Source organism: Pundamilia nyererei, unplaced genomic scaffold (assembly GCF_000239375.1).
Source record: "Pundamilia nyererei isolate P.nyererei 1_Seehausen unplaced genomic scaffold, PunNye1.0 scaffold00012, whole genome shotgun sequence".
Lineage (NCBI taxonomy): Eukaryota > Metazoa > Chordata > Actinopteri > Cichliformes > Cichlidae > Pundamilia > Pundamilia nyererei.
In genome coordinates this window covers 4,186,583-4,211,737 of record NW_005187413.1, presented here as the reverse complement: position 1 = coordinate 4,211,737, position 25,155 = coordinate 4,186,583, and the positions used below count along the sequence as shown (strand labels likewise).

The 25,155-nt window shown below is 40.7% G+C and overlaps 1 protein-coding gene across 5 annotated transcripts in view; it reads left to right on the top strand.

Annotated features, from left to right (window-relative positions):
- Positions 1–25,155, top strand: part of cacna2d2a (calcium channel, voltage-dependent, alpha 2/delta subunit 2a) — a 171,110-nt gene that overhangs the window by 3,385 nt on the left and 142,570 nt on the right. For 3 of the 5 annotated variants that reach the window (XM_013908601.1, XM_013908600.1, XM_013908599.1), the window contains exons 2-3: positions 1,245–1,326; positions 1,406–1,435. In XM_013908601.1, coding sequence (XP_013764055.1) covers positions 1,245–1,326; positions 1,406–1,435 — 112 coding nt within the window. The remainder of the gene's footprint in view (positions 1–1,244; positions 1,327–1,405; positions 1,436–25,155) is intronic. The other 2 variants (XM_013908602.1, XM_005724753.2) reach the window with 1 other exon arrangement.

The following is a 25,155-nucleotide window of genomic DNA, read 5'->3' as shown; positions in this document are numbered from 1 at the left end:
TCTATCTATCTATCTATCTATCTATCTATCTATCTATCTATCTATCTATCTATCTATCTATCTATCTATCTATCTATCTATCTATCTATCTATCATGTTGTGTGTAGTATCCAGACTAAAGAGGTTGCGTAAGAAGTCTGCCTGGCTCGGGGACAGAGGTATTGTCCCTCACTGTTAGTATCACTGTGTCCTGCTCAGCTCTGTTCTCACTGTAAACTTGTTTTCATTTCATATTGAATGACCTTTTTATAGTCACAGCTTCCCCCCGTTCTCTGCTCCTTTTAGAGGCCCTCTTGCTCTCCTTTAATCACGGTCCCTATAAACACAGGGAACTTGCTCACTCGCTGGCGTGTTTGCTCTGCTGTTACTCGCTTGATGAAGCCCGCTCTGGCTTGGTGATTATGGCGGGCGCTGTCACTACTTGGCAGATTTGTGCAATTTAATAAATCTGTCTCCCCTCTTGTCTTCAGAGCAAATCTGACATTTAAAGATGACATTTGTCTCCGTCATCATATTAAAAGACAAACGGCTGTGTTGTTGATGCTAGTGATTAGCTATCTGCAGGCTGCTGAAAGGAAAAAGGTTGGCATGGAATCAGCGGTTGGCTAGCAAACACATGACATAATTTATTCATCTGATTGCTGAAAGATGAGCTTTCATAATAGGTTTTTTTTTTGTTCTCCTTTTTTTCTGTGAAAATGTCTTCTTGGCTTTTCACATGAGTTGTTCAGCATGAATCTTGGTTGGCAGGTTGGCCCCTGCTGCTTCTCTAAAGTGATCTGGTAAAAATCTTCATCCATTAAGTCATTTGTTGCTTGCTGAGAGATATACAGTGATGAGCTCCAGTCGTTTGATCTCTTAATTCCAAACTTGGCTCCGTCTAACGGAGATCAGCTCCTGCTTAGGCTGCACTTCTGTCAGACCTGAGCAGTTTTATTGTAGAACCGCTGATCCCAGCCGAGCGTAGACAGGCACGTACACTGCCGGTCCTGGACGGAACACATACATGCAAGATGTGATGGGGAGAGAAGATGCTGATGACCAACCCAGACATTAACTGGAGATAGGATAGTGATACTTCCAGACAGGCATCCCAAAAGGGGCAGAGTGTGGCAGTTTTCCAGCAGAAAGAGAGCCACACATCTTGCAAATGCACTCACTTATACGCAGTGGTAGAGAAATGAAAGTTTTCGTGATGATGTTGAAATGATAATGTTGAAAATGTCTTAACTTTACTTTTGCAGAATGATTCACTGGGCTGGACGCATTGAGAAGGAGCTGGAAAAGGTTCTGCAGCACGTCACCGGAGCTCAGCAGATGAGATCGGTAAGTTGACGTCACGCCTGCAAGTGACGCCCCGCATTTTCCTGCATTATTAATCAGTATGATTGCACTCCTCTTCAAGGTCCAGCGTGAGGGTGTGGATATCTTTAAGGTACTGTGTTGACTTGAGTGATGAAGTGAGATAATATAGAAGCAGTGATCTTCTATATTAGTGTGACATAACTTCACGAGTGGAGATGACTGCCTTTTTCCCAAATCATCTTTTGCTGTCAAGAATTTTCCTTTGGCCGGATCCCCCTTAACTTCTAGTAACCTCTAGATTGATTGCTCATTTAATTTGAAATAAGCATTTAAAAAATTGAGACACACATTAGGCATGATTATGGTGTTGGATATTTAAGTGTCTATTTAAGTGTTTCCTTCTGGTTTTTTGCACCACGTGTCTGTCCTGTGATAGGCAGATGGTTTAGCATAGTGTGACTGACACAGTTTCATCATATTTGTGCTGCGTGCGCGTGTTGGCCACGTTTCCAGAGTTTGTCATTCACCCTGAAATAAATGCTTCATTATTGCTGTGTAGATGAGAATGATTCATCCAGCCAGTACGGAGCCTGTGGCTTTAATTCCAGCAGCAACAGTGGTTAGTGCGATAGCAATGTTGATCTGCAGGGCCCACGATCCCTTTATAGGAAGTCTGGTTCAGCTCTCTGTTAAAAAGGTCCTAGCCTCTGATCCTATGAGTCTTACCCAGTACGTAACGCAGAGTTCAGATGAAGCCGATGTGGGTGAGGGGGCTCGCCCAGTCCTGACTGCCTCGAAATCATCCCAATGTCTTCCCTTTATTCATCTGGTAAATTTTATGAAATCATACATTTTTAAAGTCAGACATTCAGAGATCAGAGCGTCCGCTGTGGCACGTCATTCCTCACACACACACACCCTCATATTTCTTAAGGCCGTTTCTACACAGGCTTTCAGTTAGGCCTGCCCTTAGAATGGTTGCTGTATTTTCACATTATTATATTGGTTAACTTAAACATAATTATACCTGTCTGGTTATATTCTTATCAGTATTTAGCATAGTGAACTATCAGCAAAATTACATATGAATCATATTTCTTTGTCTATAAATCACATAAAAACCTGGATGATGAGTCTTTTACTTGTGGTTGGAGCTGAGCTGAGAGATCTCAGGCTCCATGACAGCTGTTAGTATAGTGGCGACACTGATGGATCCCAGAGAGGAGGAAGTAAGCTGACAGAAATCGCGCTGCTGTAAAGGGTAATGACCATTAGTGGATATCAGGCAGCATGATAGAGACAGGTTGATTTTTAGCACTCATCCAGTGTAAACAAAACACAGAGAGAGTGTTTACCTGCTAAAATATTTGCCTTTTGCTTTTTTGTTGCTCCCACTGGGCAGTGTGGATATCTACACAGGCAGTAGACTTTAAAAATAAGGCGACTCATTTTTTGAAAGTCAAAGTATCTGAAAAATGTATTGTATCTCAAGAATATTGTCATTTTTAAAACAGTATTGATTTAAATGTGGTGTAGATGCATTCTGGGGATAAACTGGGTGGAGAAAGTTTGAAGAGTTTTCTCAACGTATAAAGTTGCCGATCACCCTTTGCACTGATCTAAAAAGTTAATAAGCTACTAAAGTACTACCCTCTTTTTTAAAAACAAAACAAAAACAACTCAGTTTGTGCATTTTGGTGATAATTTGCTGCCAATTTTGATCTCAAGTTGGCCGGGTCTGTAAATCCACTGAAAAGTAACCAATAAAAACCCTCCACATTTCCCCACTTTCTTGTAGTGTAAAGACAGAAAACATTCACATTTAGTGCAGTTCAGCTGTAGCAATAAGTCACTTTTCTTCACATTCACATGTTTGCTGTCATTGAAAAGAAATGCTGCTGCCATAAATCACACAAACACGTTTGTTACTTCATGGGTAATGTCTCTGTCAGGAGGAAGGCTGTAAAACGGACAATTTGTTTTATCCCATGGCTCGGGTTTAACTAGCAGTTTGGACGGCTGTCACGACCCGATCACTTCCGTCAATAATGACCTGCAACACAATGTTCCTGATGCAATATCCCCCTTAGATTTGTTGGCTTAAGTTAAAATTTTTTATGTTTTGTTTTGGATTTCTGATTATTGTTAAATTACTCCATTCTTTTCTTCACTAAATGTTGGAAATGGCCAAAAAAGGCTGTCATATTACTACTCATTATAAAACTCATTCAGCATGTATAGCTGAATGAACCTGAACTTAATGATTCCTAAAGCTGCAAAGTGGTGTTGACATGACGTTAAATGCTCAGTAGGATTTAAGTTCTGTGGATTTAAACTAATTTTCACTGGCGGTGACTCGAGTTTATTCTGTGGACCAAACCCAGTGAAGCCGCTCTCTTCTGAAAACGCTGCGTCTGCCTGGCGATGGTTTGCGTGGGGTGCCCATATGGCTGTGCGTGCATGTGTATGCGGTGGCCTGACTGTGTGCACAGGCCGGGTGCGAAAGAACATTTATCATTGCCCCAAACAGGAGTCGTCACAGGGTGTGCTAAATGGCCCAGCATGCCTAGAAAAGCCATTTTCTAAATGGATGCCTCTCTCTATACGTGTGTCTGATAGAAATCTTCCCAGGGCTATGCCGGCTGGTAACAAGATTGCCTCCCTCTGCGCCCCCTTCCTCTTCATGCGCAGTTTATTCTCAGAGACAAAAAATGTAAAGTGTGTGCAAATTATTTTTGAGTTTGTCTTACATGGGGAGAGACAAGGGAACTAAGTTGAATGTAATGTGGCATGCTCAGTTGGTCTCGGTCGAGATTTTATTTCTCTGACAAGCGAGGTAGTGGGTGAAAGAGAGAGAAAGGCCAAGACAGTCCGAAGTCGCACAAGTAAATAAGGAAAAAACAACAAAAAAACATGCTCCGCTCAAGCATTTCCCCGTACGCTATATGAAGCTAATATTTCTTTGTTATTGACCTATTGCTTTGTTGAATTTGGATATGAAAATTTTCACTAAAATTTTGGCAAACAGATTAAATGGACATGTTGGGTCAATTATCCATCCGGATCAAACTGGGTTTGTCTCCCAGAGGTTTTCCTTCTTTAATGTTCGAAGATTGATGAATATTATGTATCATAGGCACTGGGGAGCTTCCAAGATCGCAGTACTGAGCTTAGATGCTGAAAAGGCGTTTGACCAGGTCGAGTGGGCCTATATGCTTTGGGTACTGGAGAAGTTTGGTTTAGGCGAACAGTTTATATCATATGATATATAGGCATCCTTCTTCTTCCATTCTTACTAACCAAGATAGATCAGCGCCTTTTTTTTTTTACACCGCGGGACACGACAAGGCTGCCCTTTGAACCCTTTGCTTTTCACTATTTCTATTGAACCTCTTGCAGTAGCCATTAGGAATGAGCCCTCTATTGACCCTGTCCGATTGGGGAATATCAAGCATACATTTCTTTATATGCGGATGATGTTGTTTTGTTCTTGTCAAATCCTGAGCGATCTGTTCCTGTACTTTTAGATGTGGTGAGGTCGTTTGGGGAAATCTCAGGTTATACAATTAATTGGCAGAAGAGTGAGTTTGTGGCTTTAACTGCAAACTTGGATGTTGATTTTTTTTTTAATTTTGCCTTTTAAAATTACAGACAGATTGAAATACTTAGGTGTTATTTTGCCTAAGGATCCTAAATTGATCTTCAAGTTGAATTATCTTGAACAAGTTGAAAAATTGAAAAAGGACATTGAGAAATGGAGGGCTCTCCCTATTTCCATGGTAGGTTGCATTAATGTAATTAAAATGGTTTCCCTTCCTAAATTTCTATATTTATTTTTAAACTTACCTATTTTTTTGAATAAGCAATTTTTTAAAAGTGATCGACTCAGTAGTATTACCATTTGCTTGGGGCTTTAAAACTCACAGGATATCAAAAGTTCATCTATGTAAGTCTAAACTTAAGGGTGGATTTGCTCTGCCATTGTTTCAGTTTTATTATTGGGCTGCAAATGCTAGAACTCTTGCTTACTGGCAGGAAGGGTACAAAAAGGTCATGTCTGCTGATACCCCCACCTTGGGTGGTCATAGAGAGTGGTGGGGTTGAGAATAGTTCCCTCCCTGCTCTTCTTTTTTCGTCCTCTAATCCGCGAACCAAGGTCAATAATTTTACAATTTTGAACTGCGTTAAAATCTTTAGTCAGATCAAAAAAGGTTGTGCTCTACCAGACACTTCGATCCACACTCCAATATATTGTAATCATGCATTTCCACCCTCATGTTTAGATCCCTCTTTTGAGGTCTGGACACAGAAAGGTATTATTACTCTCAAAGACTTATATATATTGACAGGCAGTTTGCACCATTTACTCAGTTGCAAAACAAGTTCTCTCTCTCTGCGTCACATTTTTTCAATATTTACAGATAAGAAACTGTTCGTCTGAGTATTCTTAATTTTCTATCTCTTCCGGAAGAGGGGTCAATTTTTACACTCCTTCTGAGTTCCCCGGATTCTAAAAAATTGGTTGTTGGTTTTGTGAAAGCTTTTTCTGAGTATTTCAATTTTAAATCTGACTTTTTGAAGATGGCATGGGAGGAGGAGCTTGGTTTGCAAATAGGAGATGAGGTGTGGGAGAGGAGTCTGTGTAGGATTCATTCTTGCTCTATAAATGCAAGGCATCAGTTAATTCAATTCAAAGTGCTTCACAGACTTCATTATTCAAAAACTAAACTGCACAGGATTTTTCCTTCTATTAGTCCGATATGTGATCGTTGTAAACTTGGAGAAGGCTCTCTCACTCATTTATTTTGGACTTGTCCCAAATTACATAACTATTGGTTGGACATTTTTAAATGTTTTTCTGATATCTATAATTGCACATTAGAGCCGGACCCAATAATTGCATTGTTTGGATCTTCCTCTTCCCTTTTACACCTCAGGTCTGCTGCACAAACTACAGTTTTGTTCAGAATGGTAATTGCTAAGAAAATTATCTTGACTCTCTGGAAGTCGGATATTGTACCTCAATTCAAAATCAGGCGATCGTGGCTCAAGAGTTGGGCGTTCGCCTTGTAATCGGAAGGTTGCCGGTTCGAGCCCCGGCTTAGACAGCCTCGGTCGTTGTGTCCTTCTGCAAGACACTTCACCTGTTTGCCTACTAGTGGTGGTCAGAGGTGGCGCCAGTGTCCGGCAGCCTCACCTCTGTCCGTGCGCCCCAGGGTGGCTGTGGCTACAATGTAGCTTGCCACCAGTGTGTGAATGGGTGGATGACTGGATGTGTAAAGCGCTTTGGGGTCCTTAGGGACTAGTAAAGCGTATGGAGAGAACTAGGTACACATTAGCGGACAAACTTAGTAATTTCTTTGATGTGTGGCAGCCATTTTTAGACCATGTATTAAAACAAAGTCCTGTTTGATCGATCACCAATAACTTAGCCTACCACCTTAGCGTTTTATTTCTGTTTATTGCCAGTGTTGAAGTAGTATTTTTGTCTTTGCAGTGTAATCTTTTGTCTTATTTGTGTTTTTTAGCCCTTGCTGTTGTGTTGTCTGTTGTTTTTTGTTTTTTGTTTTTTTTTGTGTCCCTTTTTTTCCTTATATCAAAAAATCTCAATAAACATACTTAAAAAAAAACATGCTCCGAATTGGTTGACTTTTAAAGCAGCTCACAGATGTGCGTCTCTGTTCCAAATGTTCAGGTCCCTCTGAAGATAAATAAGAAGATTCAAGCTCTTCAAATGTTTAATAAAATCACGCTCTAATATATTTGGCCCAGGTTTGGTCAAGATGTTCTTCTCGCCCAGGGGAGTGAAAGAAAGCTAGAGGGTGAGTGCACTGGAGGAGTTGGAAGTTTCAAATGGAAGAGCGCAGATAGACAAGGAGAGTGGGCGGCTTTCAGAGCGGAGGAGGGTTTTTTTAGAGAGAAAAGGAATGAAGGATGGCTTGACAATTGAGATTGATGTTCAGGCGATTTTGTGTGTATATTTAGTGTCAAACTACTTGAGATGGATGAAATGATAGAGGGAAAGGACGAGAATTGGTAAATTTAAATATGAGCAGACAGATGCTGTTTATAGTCCTTATCCTCCTCATTATCCTCCGTGCCGCTGCTTTTGATGTGTTACAGTACGTGGTGATGATGAGAGGCGGTGGTGGACACTGGCATTGTTTTCTTATCCTCGGGCTTATTCAAAGCAGTTTTAATAGGGAACACATGAGCAGCGCGCCCACGCCCACATACTGTCGTTACAGATGGTTAATCAGAGATACAGACTTGCAAAAATTCCATTAATCCAATAATAATAATTATTTAGATATTTGAAGATTTATTGGAGTTATTTTTGAAAGCAAAAATAAAAACGAGTTACTGGTTAAAAGCCCATCAAGTGAGAAGATTTAATATTTTGGCTGCATGCTGGGGGGTTGCTCAGACAAAATAAAACAATACACTGAAGATTTAATGGCGAATCAAATATATGACTGATTGATTATTTGTTATGTTTATAGATTGAACAAAATGATAGAACAGGATTGGTCCGTATTGACATAACTGCATCACACAGTTCCTGTATCCCAAAGGTCCTCTCTTGAATTGAGACCTAGTGACCACGGAAGCTGTTTGAGTGCAGCGAACTCATTGCCATGTTCAAAAAACCAGTTTGAGAAGATCTGAGGTTTGATTTGAGCGTATTCATTCAGAGAACTGCCGCTCACTGGATATTTTATCTTTTTCAGCCCATTCTCTGTAAACCCTACAAATGGTTATGAGGAAAAAAGTCCCAGTGCATGAACGATTTCTGAAATACTCATACCAGCCTGTCGGACATCAACAACCATGGCATGGTGAAAATGACTAAAATAAAAGCCTTTCTTCCCCATTCTGATGCTCATTTTGAACTTCATCTTGCTCATGTCTACATGCCCGAATGCACTGAATTGTTGTCATTGTGATTAGATATCTGCCTTAAAAAGCCGCTGAACAGGTGTACCTAACTTGACTTTCCTCTCCCATCACTAAAGGTTGATATATCTACGTGGATTTAACCACAGGAGCTACACAATAGCCCCCTCTATGATTCCGAATGGCTAATTGCTTGCCCTCCTGCAGCCCTCGTTGGACTGATTGCTTTGTTTAAACTAGAAAAAACTGCGGTTTCATGTCGCAATTCAAGATAAACCAATCAGCTGGATGGAGTGGACAGACTCAAAGATATGGTCCCAAGCAAGAAAAAGCTGCCAATCAGTAATCAGTGACTGCAGAAGGACTTGGTTTGATTGGTGTGTTCTGCGGGAATGCCTTCGAGACATGACCACTACAAGTAACCCCCTCTGCAGGCCATACCTACTTAAGAGGAAAGTCCCACTATAAGTAACATCCACTACACGAGACTGCATTTGTGTGTTGGTCAAGGCTAGGGTCGCAATTGGAAAATAACAACTTATAGGTATGCTTGGGTGATTCACACACCTCCAGCTACAACTTATATCGCTACATGCTCCACACTTTGGCGACTTTCAATGAGCCCTAAGTGTTCTTATTCCATATCTGAGGCTCTGAATGGTGTTAGGGAGACTTCTGTTTTAGGCTGAGTGTCTTTACTCTAGCCTGACTGAGCCCTGAATGTCTCGACCAGCTCTGCAGAGTCACAGAGGACAGGGTGTACAACATTTGGATAAATCTAGTGCAACTTGTCAGAACCTGGCCCCAGTGAAAGATATGATAGGCCTTGCCTATCACAGTGCATCGTGAAGTTCTTCTTTCTATTCAGTCTGCCACCTGCCTTCTTTGTGCCTTTTCTCAAAGTGTGCTGCCACTCTGATTTTTACAGCGGCTTAAAACATAGTTTAGCCAAAACTGGCCCCTAATTTTCTTCACCAGCAGCTCCTTCAGTCTCACAATATCATTGTCAGCCATAACACAATATGCCAGCAGCAAATAAAGCTTTAAAGCAACCAGCAACAGACAATTGCACGATACAGTAGTCACCTAAATGAAATTACCACTAAAACACACCCCTGTGCTCTACTGCACACAGTTGTGTTGGTGGAGATTTACAACAAATGATAGCAAAATTGGCAACAGCGCACAATAACACAGATGAAAGCATAACTGGTTATGGGACACCTGTGCATTAACTACATTAGTCATGTCTGCACTTATGCCTTATAAAGAAAAACACAAGCGTGACAGTCAGATACCTCACGCTCACCATCTCCAGGTGGTGGCTAGCATTAGCACTAGCAGGTGTGCTCACAGAGTGCTTTTAAAGAATCTGACATTTCTGTGCTCGTACTCCATTTCATCTGAGTCACCGTCTCTCTTCTGTGTAGATTTTTGCAGTTGGAGGCACGTAGAGAGATTTTTTTAGCTTCAATATGTTCACTAAGAGTTAAAAAGAATTACTGTTTGGGCAGCAGAGCTAACAAAGACTGATTCAGCCACAGCTAGTAGGTGACGGGATGTAAACAGAGGGTTTATGGAGATGAACAGGAAATGAAACAACGTGCTACATTACAAATTTTCTGTTAAATTTTTTGGGGGGGCCATTTCTTTCATTTTTTGTTTTTTTTGTAAAATACTGAAAAATATTCCAAACCCTTTGGATTCAGATACTCATTTATAGGAATCTGAGACATGTTTGAGCAAAATCACTCTTTGGGGTAACTATGCAGCAACTTACTTCTGGTCTGCAACAAGGCAGAGTACACTAGGTCTAACTAGACACTGGTTGTGTAATTATAAGCACAGACTTTATAATACATATATGTGTATGTATTATCTTGTATTTATAAATTTCATGGCTGCAGAAAGCGAGGGTGCTATCCTTGTTGCAAAAGGCACATTAAATATCACAGCAACCTCTGCCAAATGGAAAAGAAATACATAGATGACTAAATAAACGTGTTAAAACACTTTCAGTAATAAAATTGCCTTTAATTTGCCTTAAAAATAAATGGCAAGCATCATTGCAAAATAACATTGCATAGCATAGTCACCAGTAGCTAGACATCGCACGTTTTTCTAAGTAAGCTATCAGGTCAGTTATCATAATAGCACAGTAAGATTATTTTCTTTTAATGTTTTTGATAACCAGCTTATAAAAAACGCAGCAGCTTTAAGAAGCTCAATGCAGCTGTTCACAGAGGCTGAAAACTTTTGCAGTTGTCCCACTATCGTCTGAGTGACAGTTCCTCGAAACATGGTTACACTCTACCACAAACCAAAGAGACTCACATACTGCCACTGATGAATGTCCTTACACACATTTTGAACATGTTGGACATGTTGGAAATTTATCGCCTAAACATCTGAGTGCAAAGTGACATTTGGGGTGTTACAACCGTGCCTGCAGATGAAGGTAATGCTTTGGCTTAAGGCGAGGTGCTGCCGAGCAGTTTAACATTATCATTAAGCTGCAAAAAGGGCATTTGACTTTTTTGCTGCCCAAATTGGACTTTTGGGTCTGGTAAAATATTGTGCATATTTGGATGTGTTCTAGTCTGCTGTGCATAAATAGGCTTATTGTATGTTATCGGCGGCTGTGTCTAAAGGAAGCCTGCAGTTCAGTGCTGCCGTACTTTTTTTCATTATGAATTTGCTCACCTGTGTGTGACCAACCTAGGCACCCTCTCATATAGCAGAAGTTTAATTACTCATATTTGTGCTATTAAAATATTGTGCTTGTTTCAATGATCTTTTTCTCTGCTCTTCGGCCAAGTATTGCATGCTTATTCTGGCCAGTTGTGTGCAGCATGCTTTGGTAGTCCCAAGACTGGTTTACTTTGATTTATTCTCCAGTTAATTAAAAAAAACAACAAAAAACCTCGAGCTGCACCCTTAATCACAAGGGACGGCCACAGTGGGAGCACTGCATGTTTGATTTGGTTTTTTTTATGCTAGATGCCCTTCCTGATGCAACCCCATAGAGATTTGTGTCCATGACTACTAAAGAAAACTAGGTAAACTTTGAGGGCTTTCCTACAGCTCTGGTCCTTTTTATGTAAAATTTTAATCTCTCAAGTACATCCTGACCATGCAGCAAATGAATGTACGGCTGTTAAAACTACAGTATTTCCCACTGACTTTTAGTGGAGTACTTCAGTACATGTAATTAAGTATATTCATGAACTTTTGTAAACGTGCAAAAATCACACACATGCCCATCGTGTCAGAGCAGTTTCCACAAATTCAGTTTAGAAAAAAAAAACATTTTAATGACAAGATAATAATCAGCATGAATGATTTAGACTTATACATATCAGTTTATAACGCTGCACTCTAAGGATCTGACAGCTCGCCTCCACGCCCCGTCTGCCTGCCATTTACTGCTCTTTGCTGGGAACCTGATAGCAGCATCAAGATCAATATACCCACATGTTAACGTAGGGTGGAAGGACTTAATGCCAATTAATGGACATGTGATTCAATCAGTTTTCATTCAAGTTCTGTTTTGTTTTTGTTTTTGTGCTCTCTTTCTTTCCTTTCCCTCATTCTCACTCTGTTTGTATCTTTGTGCCGGATGGTCAACACTGTATCAGTCGGCACCACCGACCACATGCTGGTAGCAAGTTTATCTCAGTGCAGCACAGACCTTCTCGCCTCTAGTGCTGCCAGTGCACACACGCACACTGTCATGAGCGTGCACGTGTGCACCGGCAGCGCTAAAGCCATCTTTTCTTTATGTTGTTGACATTGCTGATGAGCTTCTGGTTCAATTTGGTCAGTTCGATTTGGTTTTGTTATATGCAGGCTGAATGCAATTTCAAATGTCTTTTCTACTTCTCTAAACCTTCTCTCTTCCTCCACTCCAAAAAAAAGGGACGGTTACTCACAGCCGAGACAACCAGCTTGGACAAACAGATATCTCTCTAAAGTGCACTGGTGGATTTACTCAGTATTGCTGACTACAGAAATTTCCAATAATCTGTCTGAAATGCGGAATCCTATGCTAGACATCTCCTGTGCTCTCACACCACACCTCCTTTTTTCCTATAGCTGATGTCAGCTTCAACCCCCCAACCCCCCCCCAACACACACACACACACACCTCACACCTCAGTCCCTCTGCAGGCTCATCCGTCAGTAGATGATTATGTGAGGGCTGATCAATCCCATTCATTCTGTGATTTAATGGCTTCCTTGGACTACACATGGCTTACAGAAGAGTTAAAGGTCCCTCCTCTCAATGCGAGCAGTTACCTTTAAAGGAATGAGAGATGGAGCGTGCTCAGGCCTCCTCTGTCTGTTCTCCTTCTGCCCTTCCCCCTCTATCTTCTGGCCTGGACCTTACACAACAGCTACTTGTTATCTAGTTGTGTGAAACATCAGAGGCTATTTCTGAACAACAGTTGACTCTCTGGCTCTCGTATTCTTTACCCGTGGCTTGTGTTTGGCTTGAGTATCCCTGAGTCATTGCGTAGCTCCCGTCAGTGTACACCATAGTTTATTCTGTCCGTTAAAATGGGTGATTAATTCACTGCAGCTTTTTAAAAAACATTTTACATCAGCAGCAAAAGCTTTGGACAAATAGAGGCTTTCTCTGCATTTTTGTGGCACCAAATTTGCAGTTGATTATTATGAACGCTCAAAGTGTTTGATACTTTCCTCTTGGACCGTAATTAAAACTAAACATGCTAAACAAGTTATGGTAGGGCAAAAACAGTTAAGTAACTGTGCTAAAAAAAAATAAAATTACGCTTAGGTTGTAAGGAATATAATGCAATCATGACTTTTTCCCACTTTATAATTGAACAAATGTTTAATATTATGTATGTAGAACTTCTAAATCAGATAAGCGAACAGAGACATGCATCACTAAGTGGTTTCGGGTGTGCTGGTTTAGATAGAAGCAGAATAATATTGTAAAATAAAAGAATTTAAGCTTACGTCCAAAAACACTGAATGAACTGAACATTATGAAGGTGTTTGCATTAAAAATGCATTTTAGCCTGTTGCTTTTGAATTTTCTTGTTGCGAGAAATACGAGGTAAACACTAGAAACGCCATTTGTGTAACGGAATAATGTAATAGTAATGTAACAGGGTTTTTTCTGTAGTATCCTTCTGTATTGATGCAACTACAATGTCAATGGAATAGAAATGTCAAATCAATGAGGGTCTGCAGTTTGTTTGTTTTTTACACAGTGCTAAATTAAGATTGAGCGTGGCATAATGGGGCCATTTCGTTAGGCACTAGAGCACCGAGGTTAAGTACGGCTAATTGTGATGCATTGATACAGTAATAAATTATGCACCATTGTTTGTCTACATTTCTATCCAGTTGCACTTTTGCCGAGGATGTACTGTTTAAACCTGGACGAATCCCCATCGAGATGTCTCATTAGCCGTCCCAGTGGTGACGGGTCCGAAGGGTCCGAAGGGTTGTGAAAGCGTAGAGTCTGCTAGCAAACGACTTTTTATTCTGCTTGCCTCTCTGTTTGTGTGCTTTCTCTGACAGCTACTGTGTATTTACCATGGGAAAAATAAAAAATAAAACCATGAGAAAATAACTGGACATTAGAGGCACATAAAACCAGAAGTCGGTTAAATGTTATGCAGTGTGAGGGAGCTGGTCAGCACCATTACTCCTAGCCCCAGCCTCCCCTGAGCTGACAGGAGAACAGAAGGGCATGCAACCACACACTGTTTATTTTTCTGCCTTTTTATTGGTTTTCTGACACCGGGGAAGGTTACAAGGATTCCTCAGCTCCCGAGCTTGATGGCCTGGCACTGGTTGGCGGTGTTTGTATAAATGAAAATACATACGTATATCTGCAGAGTGCAACCCTGGGCTGCATGCTGATATCTCTGGGTTAGCGTTAGGAGCAATTACTAGAAATAGCTTTGCAATAAAAAAATATGACAGTTTGGAAAAAGTGGAACCAGATTATGTAGCGCCAGTCCCCCGTCTACAGTTTCACATGACGTCTGTTTTTTAAAAAAAAATTATGATTAATATTTTCCCCAGCTTGCTAAAAGCTGTTGAAAACCTCCAGTATTTGATCCAGTATGATTTTCTAATGATCGTTATTAAATCTTAACTCTAAAATATTTTATTTTGAAACCGTCAGAAGATTCCTCGACACCCTTGACTTCAAAGAAAAGCCTGTTTTTCCTTCTTGTGATGTAAACGCTGAGTCCTAGGGTAAAGTCATCTGACTGACATCAATAATGCAGGCTTGAAAGACACAGTGCTACATGCTACATCATGAAGCAGCTTACCTTTATTTTACCAGGAAGTGAACGAGATTAAGAGTCTCTGTGTTTTATACGTTTTAGTCTTTGTGCAAACACTTGGAGAACATGCAAATCCACATGGAAAGTCTCTGGATTTGAACCCTGGACCTTGTTGCTGTGTGTACATCCAATGAAATGAATTACTAGGACAGAGTAGGAGAAGCCAGCCGGGGGGAAATGGCTTCTTGAGTGTCAGCATGAAACTAACCAGGATGGTCGCAGTGTCTGATTCTCACTGACATGCACTCTGATACATTAGGGGACTATATTTGTGTAACTAATTGCCTGATGAATTCAAGGAAGACAAAAGGCCGATGCATTCATCCTACTAGAGGCTTTTTGGGGAGAAGAGAAGGCCTTGCACTTGTTTAAAGGAAGACAATATAGCATTATGTGTCAAAATAGGATTAGGGGGTCTGCTAAAGCTCCAGCCCTGTCAAAGGAAGATGCTTTATTTTGCCGATGCTGCAAATCTCTTCCCCTTGTCTCTGTCTCTTGGCATTACTTGCGAAGCGTGTGTTCACATGCTTGTGCGATTTTCATTGGTTCTTCTGTTTGATTGTTCAGGCACCACATGACATGTCTTTGGTGCTATCTGCGCTTGACAGAAAGAAACAACTGGGTACAGTTCCCTGAATGGGTTGCACTGGTAATGTGGAGTGGCGTGATGCCCTAGAAAATTCCAGGTGTGAAGTGCTTTATTCACTCCACTGCAGAGGGAGTGCTTCTGCATGTGTGAAGTGGTAGGTGTGACGCTTATTCTCCATTGTGAGCAAAATATATTTGTGTCTTTTTATGGGTGTTTGCATGTGAGAGAGTTTGGTTGCGCCGAAGTCTCTGAGGTTTTGTCCTCTTCTTCTTCTCTTCCTCCTCCACCTGCCTCGTCTGTGATTGATTGGTCACAGTTCTGAATAACTTTAATTGGCTTGCCTCAGCAGTGGGTGGTTCTCAAACACAGGACTGCTGTGGAAGTCCTAGAAAACTGTTTTAATTTTTGATCATGTAGGCAGTAAGGACTCTCTGCTGCCTTCTGAGAGGGGTCTTCAGAAGTGCTACCTACAGTGTTTTAATTCTGTAAATCATCGTGTCTTCTGCCTTGTTATCTTTCTCTTCAAAAGCTGGAAGTGAAGCTCCCGCTCCCTCCGCAATCTGTCCACCCCCTTATTTGGCTTCGAGCTGGACTCGCTCTCATCTCTGCCTCTGGCCCTTCTCCCAGGGCCCCGTTGTTTGATGGGATTTGCTCCACCAGTACAATTGCTGCTTCACGCATACACTCATGTATGTGTATGCATTCATATTCCATATTTACAAAAAACATACAGTATAGCAACCGTGTCTTCTAAAAATTACATTTATGTAATTTGTAAGTGAAAATATGCTTTAAGAGGGAGTGCACGCGCAGCCTTACAATTTTGATGTTGATGTTTAAATATATATGTATTTGCTATCCAAGTGAAGGTTTGATAGTTGGAGATAGTGAGTAGCTAAATACAGAACCAGCATTACTGATACTTTTAAATTTGAAAGGCAGCTTATGTAGGGGAGAGCAGTATGTCATGATTTATGAGATGAATCAACATTAATTATCAAATTCTGAACACATTTCAATGACCACTAAATGACTTTCCACAGTAATAAGTTAACACAGTAAAACACACCTATGATTTGGCCTCATGCGGAGGACAGAAACAAAATATCGGTCCTATTTGCGCTAGTATTATTCCAGTACCAATAACAGTGCTTGAATTGATACTGTTGATATTTGAATCGATCCGCCCACTTCTAATGGTGAGACGAAAGAAGTGCAATTTCAGCAGTAAATCTCAGTTTTTCTATATAATACAGAAATGCTGATGTAGTAAATGCAAGAAATCTGTCAGCACTTATAAATAAATGTGTAAAATTACAGAAGAAGCTGGTGGCTGACTAGTACTCTTGATGATCCATGTAAAAAATAGAAAGAAAATAGAATAGAAAAAGAAATTTCTATAGCAGATCGTGAAAAAATACATGAACCTTTCTGTGATTTAATTGTTATTGTTTATCTATTACTTAATTACTTTGGTGTAGTATTAATGGCAATAATGGAGGTTTTTGTCAGTAGGAAACACTGTAAAAACATTAAAGTTAAAAATAGTTAAAAGTTACAGTTAAAATTAGGCATTGTGTCAGCCTGATGGGGTCTTTGCTGGGCTAACTCTTGGCCTCGGGCATTGTGTTTGTGACACAACCCTACACAACCCTTCTCCATCCTTTTCCAGCCCCCTTGTCTCCGTCACGTACTGTAAGTGTCTTGCCACTGTTTTGGATATAAACCAGTCCTTTATATTCCCAAACAACCCAAAACTGAAATAAAATAATTTTAAGCTCCCATCCTGTTTTTACTGCTTCAGTCACACCTGCTCCTTCATAGTGATCCCCATAACAAAAGCAGACAGGGGCATGTGGTCCTCCTGTTGCCGTTTTTGGCCATCAAAACTTGTGGACCTGAAAGCCTCTCATAAAGGCCGGTCAGTATAAAATACTGACGTAGCTCCAAGCAGGATGTAGTAAAAAGCATCGCTATCAACACATTAGACTGATTAGAGACAAAGAGAACACCATTACCTCCCTTTACGAGTTATTTCACAGTGAAATTGAAAGATAACGAGCCGCGTTTCCATTTTTCCCAACCAATATTACAAAGTCAAAATGTTTAGCACTCGCATACTCATTAAACTTGTTGAGCAACTTTCCACAATCAAACGTTTCGCCAGTGCCGCTGTGCCATTTATTATCTTCACATTCAGAGAGTATCCTACCATAAAAGTAAATAAATGATTTTAATGCTCATATAAGTCATTTATTTTTGAAAAAAAGCATCCGGCAGTGCACAGTCGCCCCGACTTCCAACCTCACAATTTGCACAAATCTGTGTGTTTGTTCATAAATAATTCTGTTTATGTTTTTTCTGTCACCGGTTTCAATGCAGCGGCCAATTGTCTGAGTTACAACCGACGTTGCTATTTACATTAGCATCAACACTGTAATTACTATCACTCAGCGTGTATTTAGAAATGACACAGCTGATCTAATTGAATTCGAGCTAAATGCATTCGTTTATTGTGAGTTATAATTACATTAATGACAGTGTAGGTGTGACTTTAAAGGCTCTGTAACTTTTGGCGAAGCAGAAATAAATCATAAAAGTGCTTGAGGGAAAAATACAACAAATGCTTGATTCGGGTTACTGACACCTAAGAGCTTAATCAGATACGTTTTGTGAATGACAGTTAAAATTTCATCCTGACATTTACTGCTGTGCAGCTGCGTCTGCTTTGCACAGGTATTGTGTGTGTAAGCCAGCCGTCTGTTGTTGCCTACAGGCTGCTTAAGCTTCCATTGTCATGTGGATGGTATGTGAGTGAATGTTTTGGGGATGCTCAAGAGTTAAATCCTGAAGAGTGCAATGGATTTGCTTCTCAACACAGCGAGGCAGAGTTTCTGATGGTGTTTTGGCGCTGTAGAATATGCGATATGAGCTGATTGATTACTGTGTGGCTGGATTCACGTGCCCACATCAGTGGTCCCTCCAGTTTTTCTCTCTCTTTTTTTAGGTGTGATGAGTATGCGCGTACGACCGTGTATGTATGTGCTGGCATGTGTATGAGTGAACCCTGGACCACCAGCTCATTTCACACGCAGGCAGACATCAAAGGCGTTTTGAATTAACCCTGCGTGTCGGGGCCGCTCTGCATGCCATCCGCAATTTCACATCTCTGCCGCTCCAGCGGCACCAAACTTACATGCCCATTCATATTGAAATGAACAGATGGAGTTTTGCCATGCAGCGAATCGCCATCCTTCACTGAGAAAAGATAAAACTTCAAAAGAGCGGAGATACATTGGGATCTGTTTTAGCAGGTGGTGAGGCTGTGTATCGTCGCAGGTGGAGTGAAGGTGTTCTGCGTCTCTGTGAAAGTGTGGGCAAAGTGCAAGTATCGTGTTTTTTCTTATTAAAGCAGGTCAATTGTGTTTACATTACAGCTCCCTTGCAAAAGCTGGCTCCCTTTCTCCTTGATTAGACACTGCAGAAATGATGTCATGGTCACGCGCACACACGCACACACACACACACTCACAGACGCGCGCACAGGTACAAACATCAAAGCATATGTGGCTCACCTCTTTTAACTCATTTCATAAATCCATAACAGGAAGCCTGTCGCCTCACCGCGTTGTTTGCTTGTGTCCGAAATGTGTTTTTTGATTGTTTCGACTGGATAGCGTTACCTCTGCCTTTGCCTCCAAACACTTATTCTCACATTTTCACCTCATCTTGGCAGCTAATTTAATTTTATATTGTATTTATTGATCCGGCCGACTTCAATTTCCTGCAGCGGCGTGATTCCGCCGCGCGATGAAAGCGATAATGTAGATGAACAGGCGATGGCTGATGGTGAGGATGGGAATAGTGATGAAGAGTGTGATGATGATCATTTCTGTGGGTGATTGTGATTGCGATGAGTTTGTATGCTGATTAGAGTAGTTTCTGAAGATGGCGGGGGTCGCTGAAGTGTAGGTGAAGCCATCAGCTGCGCCGTGTATTTTTAATATCCCTGAGCCATCAGTAGGCTGCCATGACAGCTGTTCAGTAAACACATTCATATTTCATTAATCTAGCCTCTCCCCTCTCCGCCCCTGATGGCCTCTTATTGTCTCCTTTAGAGGTTGTTCAGTAATCCACTGAGACCTTACCTCGTCCTGCTGTGCTACCTGCACCCACACTCCCACACTCTGCTGTAAGTACTATACGAGGAAGTCTTTTCTCATGGTTATTTGTCATACTCTTAGTGTTCTCCATGACAGCTAAATTTAACAGTGTATAGGGCCACTGTTAATACAGATACACCCACACACATATGCGTTCACCCATCCATATTTATAGCGTGTAAGCACACAGACAGGATCATACTACACACCCTCACTGACATGCAAACATATGTAAAATTACATAAAACCACTCAAATTTGTGCATAACAGACTTTCTAGTCATGTCTATAATATGTCTATGTGTCTTACTTATATTTACCAAAATGCTGTTTAAACATGTATTAGTCAGCCCTCTTGCGCCAAGTACATCATATTTGACACATGGGTTTTTGAGACCTCCACATCATCAGTGTGATTTTTGAATCATAACACTAACTCCCTTATAGGTTTTTGTGTGTTTAAGATAAACAAACTGTGAACAATGTAGCAAAAAGGATACAAATTAAAACTCATATATGCACATTTATATTCAGTTTGTTCTTTTTAAATATAATTGATAAAAGATTTAATAAACACTTGGTGTAAAAAAATAAAAATAATAATAATTCTGGTCATTACTTCATGGTTCAGGTTTTACAGGGTTAAGACAGAGTCACAAAAAAGAGCACAAAATGGATAATATGGCTCAACTTAACTCTCATTATTCCAAGTTAGACGGCCTTATTTATGAATATTTGCATGGAATCATTCTTAACCTGTGCAAAAAAAATAAATAAATAAATAAAATAATGTTTGCATGCAAAATTTATTGTTGCATTTATGAAATGTGCATACCCACCTGTTTTGCTCTCAGCCTGGTACATTCTCCATACAGTTTGCATGCTATCTGCATACTGTTCCGCCTCCATTTCTCTATATAAGGAAACACACTTACATCTAGGTGAAGCAGAGGAAGTGGTGATGATGTTGTAAGAGAGAAGCCTGCACCTCTACGCAAGAAATAAGGAGAAAGCCTGACTGTAGGAAATTGAATAATAGCGTCTGAGGTTTGAGGAGGAAGCCAGAAGAGGTGCAGCTTTCCAAAGTGCTTCCACGGGAGTGACGAATGTTTAAAAATAAATAAATTAAAATTGACTCTCAGTGAAAAAAAAAAGAAGCTTGGACTCAGAGTTGATTGAAGACTAACACAAAAACAAGACTCAAGCATCTGTGGGAAAGTGCCAAGAAATGATACAGCAAGTGATGACATCCAGCAATGATAGTCGTAATTTTTGATGAAAGATAAGAACAATTTAAGATATGTCACGATGAGATAAGAATAATGGAATATGTTTAAATGAAACCAACAGTGCAGGCAGGGCTGGATCCAGATATGAGGTCTGGACTTTGGTCATTTTGTTTTTCAGAACAAGACAGTAAAACTGGATCATTGTGGCTTTTACTTTGAAAAGACTACGGGAATTCTGGGAATTCTGCAGTGACTCTGACTGGCTTGTGTTTAGGAGGTTAGGTTAACACAGGACTCATGAAGAATGATAATTGGTTGGTTTAGACACCAGGAGTGAGTCAGAGGCACAGTGGAGCCAGGGCCAGGAGTGAGTAACTTTTTTTCTTTCTGCCGTTTTAATTTCAAGGGAGGGAATAATTCTTTTGTGTTTTATTTTATTTTATTTTTTACAGCCAGACAAGATTCAACTTCCACATTTATATATATACAAAGTAGCTTCTGTGAAAAAGAGGGAAGCTATACAAAATAAAGTACTTTACAGTTTTCAGAATTTCTGGTGTGAATTTCTTTGTACCGAATCTCTTCAGAAGTCTGGCCTTTTCTGCTGGTCACTGAAGCACACATGTTGTAAAGAGAAAAAATTCTGGACCTCATTCATTTCTAGAACAGGAACAGAACAGGAAATGTTAACATTGTACTTTACTGACAGGACACAGACTGAAGTGTTGGGGTGGTTTCCGAGCAGCCTACTAACGTTACTACGAGGTGAAATCTTATTCACATTACTTTAGCTTAAGCATTTATATAATGTTAACTGCTGCAACCATTTTAGCCCATTTCACTGCTCAGTGACATCTGTCTCAAACTAATTTAGCACTGTTGCCTCACAGTAAGAAGGTCCACCACCAGGCCGGGGCCTTCCCCCCCCGAGTCTCCTTGTGTTTGCTACTCCAGCTTCCTCCCACAGTCCAAAGGCATGCAGTTAGTGGGGTTAAGTTAACTGGCGATTCTAAATTGCCTACAGGTATGAATGTGAGTGCGACTGGTTGTTTGTCTCTCTGTGTTAGCCCTACATAGGCTGGCTACTTGTCCAGGGTGTTCCAGCTACCATAGGGTGAGAGCCCTATGGTAGTACAGGTCTGCGCTCCACAGGCTCTAGTTATCACCCTTTGTTCATCCCTGACTCTTTCTTGTCAATGAGTTGGGTTGTTGTTGTTAACTTTTACCTGTGCTTGTGGGCATCCTCCTCCTTCAGCATGTCAGGTTAGACTAGAACACTTGTGGGTGTATGCTGCCTCCATCACTTACAGACGAATTACAGCCTCGGCACATGCGCTGCCTACAGTTGCTGCCACGCGTTAAAAAACTGGTGCTGTGCAAAGCTGCCTGAAAAATATCACAAAGAACGCATTAACCCATCCTCCAAACCGTGAAAAAGATTTCAAGCTGTGAGGTTTCACCAGAACAAGCCCACTGGGCCAGCATAGATGACAAGTTCAGAATGCTCAGAATAGACCTTACCCTGTGAAGAGGTGACTCCACTAAAAAGAAAAAGCCACATCTTAGTCTGGCAAAAGTCTCTCTTCTTGTCCTTTGCAACTTTTCCTCAAAAGAAAGGATTCAGGGATTTCCTTTTCACTCATAACTCGTGTTTTTCAGGTAAGACCTGTGAGACATCGGTCTCAAACTAACTAATGTTCCTGACCTTGTGCTCAGTTGTGCACCAGGCCTTAGTGCACAGTGTTATATGATATCCTCCATTCTTTAGAAATTTCCTTTTTCCTTTTTTGTGTGGCTATTCTAAGACTGTAATCGAGCAACAAAGGCTGAGGCTCCAGACACTTAACTAGCCACATTTATTGCTCCTTTAATCAGCATAACTGTTTTCAGCTGTGTTAGCATAATTGGAAAATGGTTGTTTTAATGATCAGTTAGCCTTTTAACATGATAAACTTGCATTAGGTAACACAGTGTGCCACTGGGTGGTTGCTGTGTGGAATATGGGCCTCTGTATACCTGCACAGTCCATTTAAAGTCATAAATGGTCATCGGACTAATTATTCCATTACCCATTAATTATCTTCAACATTTATGATCAAGTTTGTTATTTTAATGTATCATTGAAAACAAATCCACTCTTTTTTCCCTGAAACCCAGTGTTGCTTCACTCTAAAAAATCTTTTTGTCTTTTATTTATGGGCACGCTCAGCGATCCAGTAAGTTGTGAACCAGCTCAACCAATGATCGAGCTCGCACAACACCAGGACTTGAAAGCCAAAGCAGCTAAATGGAATTTAGCCATTGCTCTTTGTGTTATTTACGTCAGCGCTTTTCAAAGATGAAAATCACCTGCAATGGAAACATTTAACAGCTACAGTTCGATGACAGCTGAGCAAATTCCATCTGCTGATGAAGGCCACTGATGTAAAAGCAAATGGAGCTACTGAAAAGTGTGTGCTTGAAAGCTCTTGTGCGTCACTGTGTAGTTCAAGGTGAGATAAGTTGTAGAAGTTGAGGATAAATTACACCTTAAGTGCTCTAGGAATGCATCGGTGATCTTTTTTTGTAGTATTTTGTAGAAAGTTAGATTTGTGCCTATTGTTTCTTTTATTTTAATGATCAGTAGTATTGACCTTAAGGGATATTATGAAGGAATTTTCAGCATTCAAACCTGGACCTTGCACTACAAAACAAGTTCAACATACCCAGAATATTACTCTGACAGCATGGTTTGAATGTGTGTGCTTTAAACGTTTCAGTCAGTATGAAAGAGCTACTATTTTAATGAAGCATAGCCAATTTGAAGGCAGGAAGAAAAGCTGGCAATGTGTGAGTTTACAGTGAAGGAATAAAATTGCATCCAAGAATCTGTATTTATTACTCATCCTCATCTGGGAAACACAGAGACATTAGACGGAATTTCAAGAGAACTTCCAGGAACGGTGACGCTGTTTCCTGGAGATTTGATTGATCAGTAGACAGTGATTGCATACCTGTTGATCTCTAATCAGGAACATAAGCAGATTAGGTTTGGAGCATTAGTTACCATGGTGATGTACCCCTGTACGAACTGGACCACATTCATAGTACAGAAACATAAAACCTGTAGTACAGGTCTGCGCTCCACAGCTCACCGAGGGGTGATTGAACAAATGAAAGAGCGAATGACTGGAAGCAACGGCATTAAGGAGAACAAAGCAGTGAATCAGAGAATTAAACAATTTTCTGCTCGTTTGAGAGTGGCTACGTTCTAAAACAGAAATACAAACACCCACACCTCTGCAAACCTTCACACTGCCCTGCAGCGAGGCTTCGCATTGCCGGATTTTGTGTGAATGCATCCGAGGCGCTCGCCGTCATCCTGTCCACTGTGGCTTCTCCGCTCTGTAAGTGTTTGCAATCAGCATCAAGCGAGCGGCCACGCAGCTCTTTATACATTCATGACACAGGCGGAGAGCACTGCAGTGACAGAGACAGTCATGTAACCAGAGACCGTACGCAAAAAAATGGACTTAACCAGCTGTAAGTCCATTTGAACACTTTGGTTGTCGGCGTCTAGCAAGTAAGGTAGCAGCTTGCCAGTCACCTGTTCTGTTCTTTAAGGAAACATAATTTAGGACAATATAAACATTGTGTTGTAGTTAAGACTTTAACGTAGAAAACGAGATCATAAACTGTTTACTGAGGTCGTAAATACTGTGAGCAGGATTCTCAAAAGCTTTTGTATAGTCAAACTTATTTTTTTAATCAGTGCTGGCGATTGAAATTGATTGTTTTATATATGGGCTCATGTGTAACTCGGTTGCAGTGTTTTCTACTTGTTCTGCCCTCACAGCCTGGACATTGCTGCTGCCTGGTGTTACACAACCTCTCAGCAAAGGTTGCAGCCCAGCAATGTCCAAAACAGAGCAAAATAAGAGAGAAAGGAGACAGCAGAGGCAGAAGGAAGAGTCTCGTTAGATGAATATGCATACGCACTTTGAGTGGGTTGTGAGTAATGGCTGAGAGGGACTATTTTTGTATCGGTCTGTTTAGGTTTTTTTTTTTTTTTTTAAATGAAAGTGTTGCATACTTTACCTTTAAAGTTAATTTTGATATCTAAAAGAGGAGATGACCAGAAGCACGACTTGTTGCCTCTTCCGTTGGCGTGATTTCAGGCCATTTGCTTTATATTCAATGCCATTCATTAGTTTGAGGCTCCCGTGTGTCATGTTGTGTTTTTCTTGAATGCAAAAAGCTATTACAGCTCTGCGGAGTTAATTTCAGGCTGATTTCTGGTGTAATTTACTTCTGCATGCCAATAATATGGTAATGGGTCACTGCGTATAGGGTGGCATTTTTTTGAAGGGCTGTCTCATAGTTCTTGTACCATACAAAACAAGCATTTGTCCCTGCTCATAATGAAGGCTCGTAGTAAATTTTTCCTGATATGAATTATTCAGGTGCACTCAGCTCAACTGATCTAGGTGCATTTGTAGATTGTGCGTGCGTGCATGTGTGTTTGTAGCTGTTCCAGATAAAGATGGTCTGCAGAGCGGGAAAAGGGATGAAGCTGTTTGTTATTGGGTAGGATTCAGTGTCAAATTTGGAGGATGAATAGTCCATCCAGGACTGATTGAGCCTTGTCATATGATATAG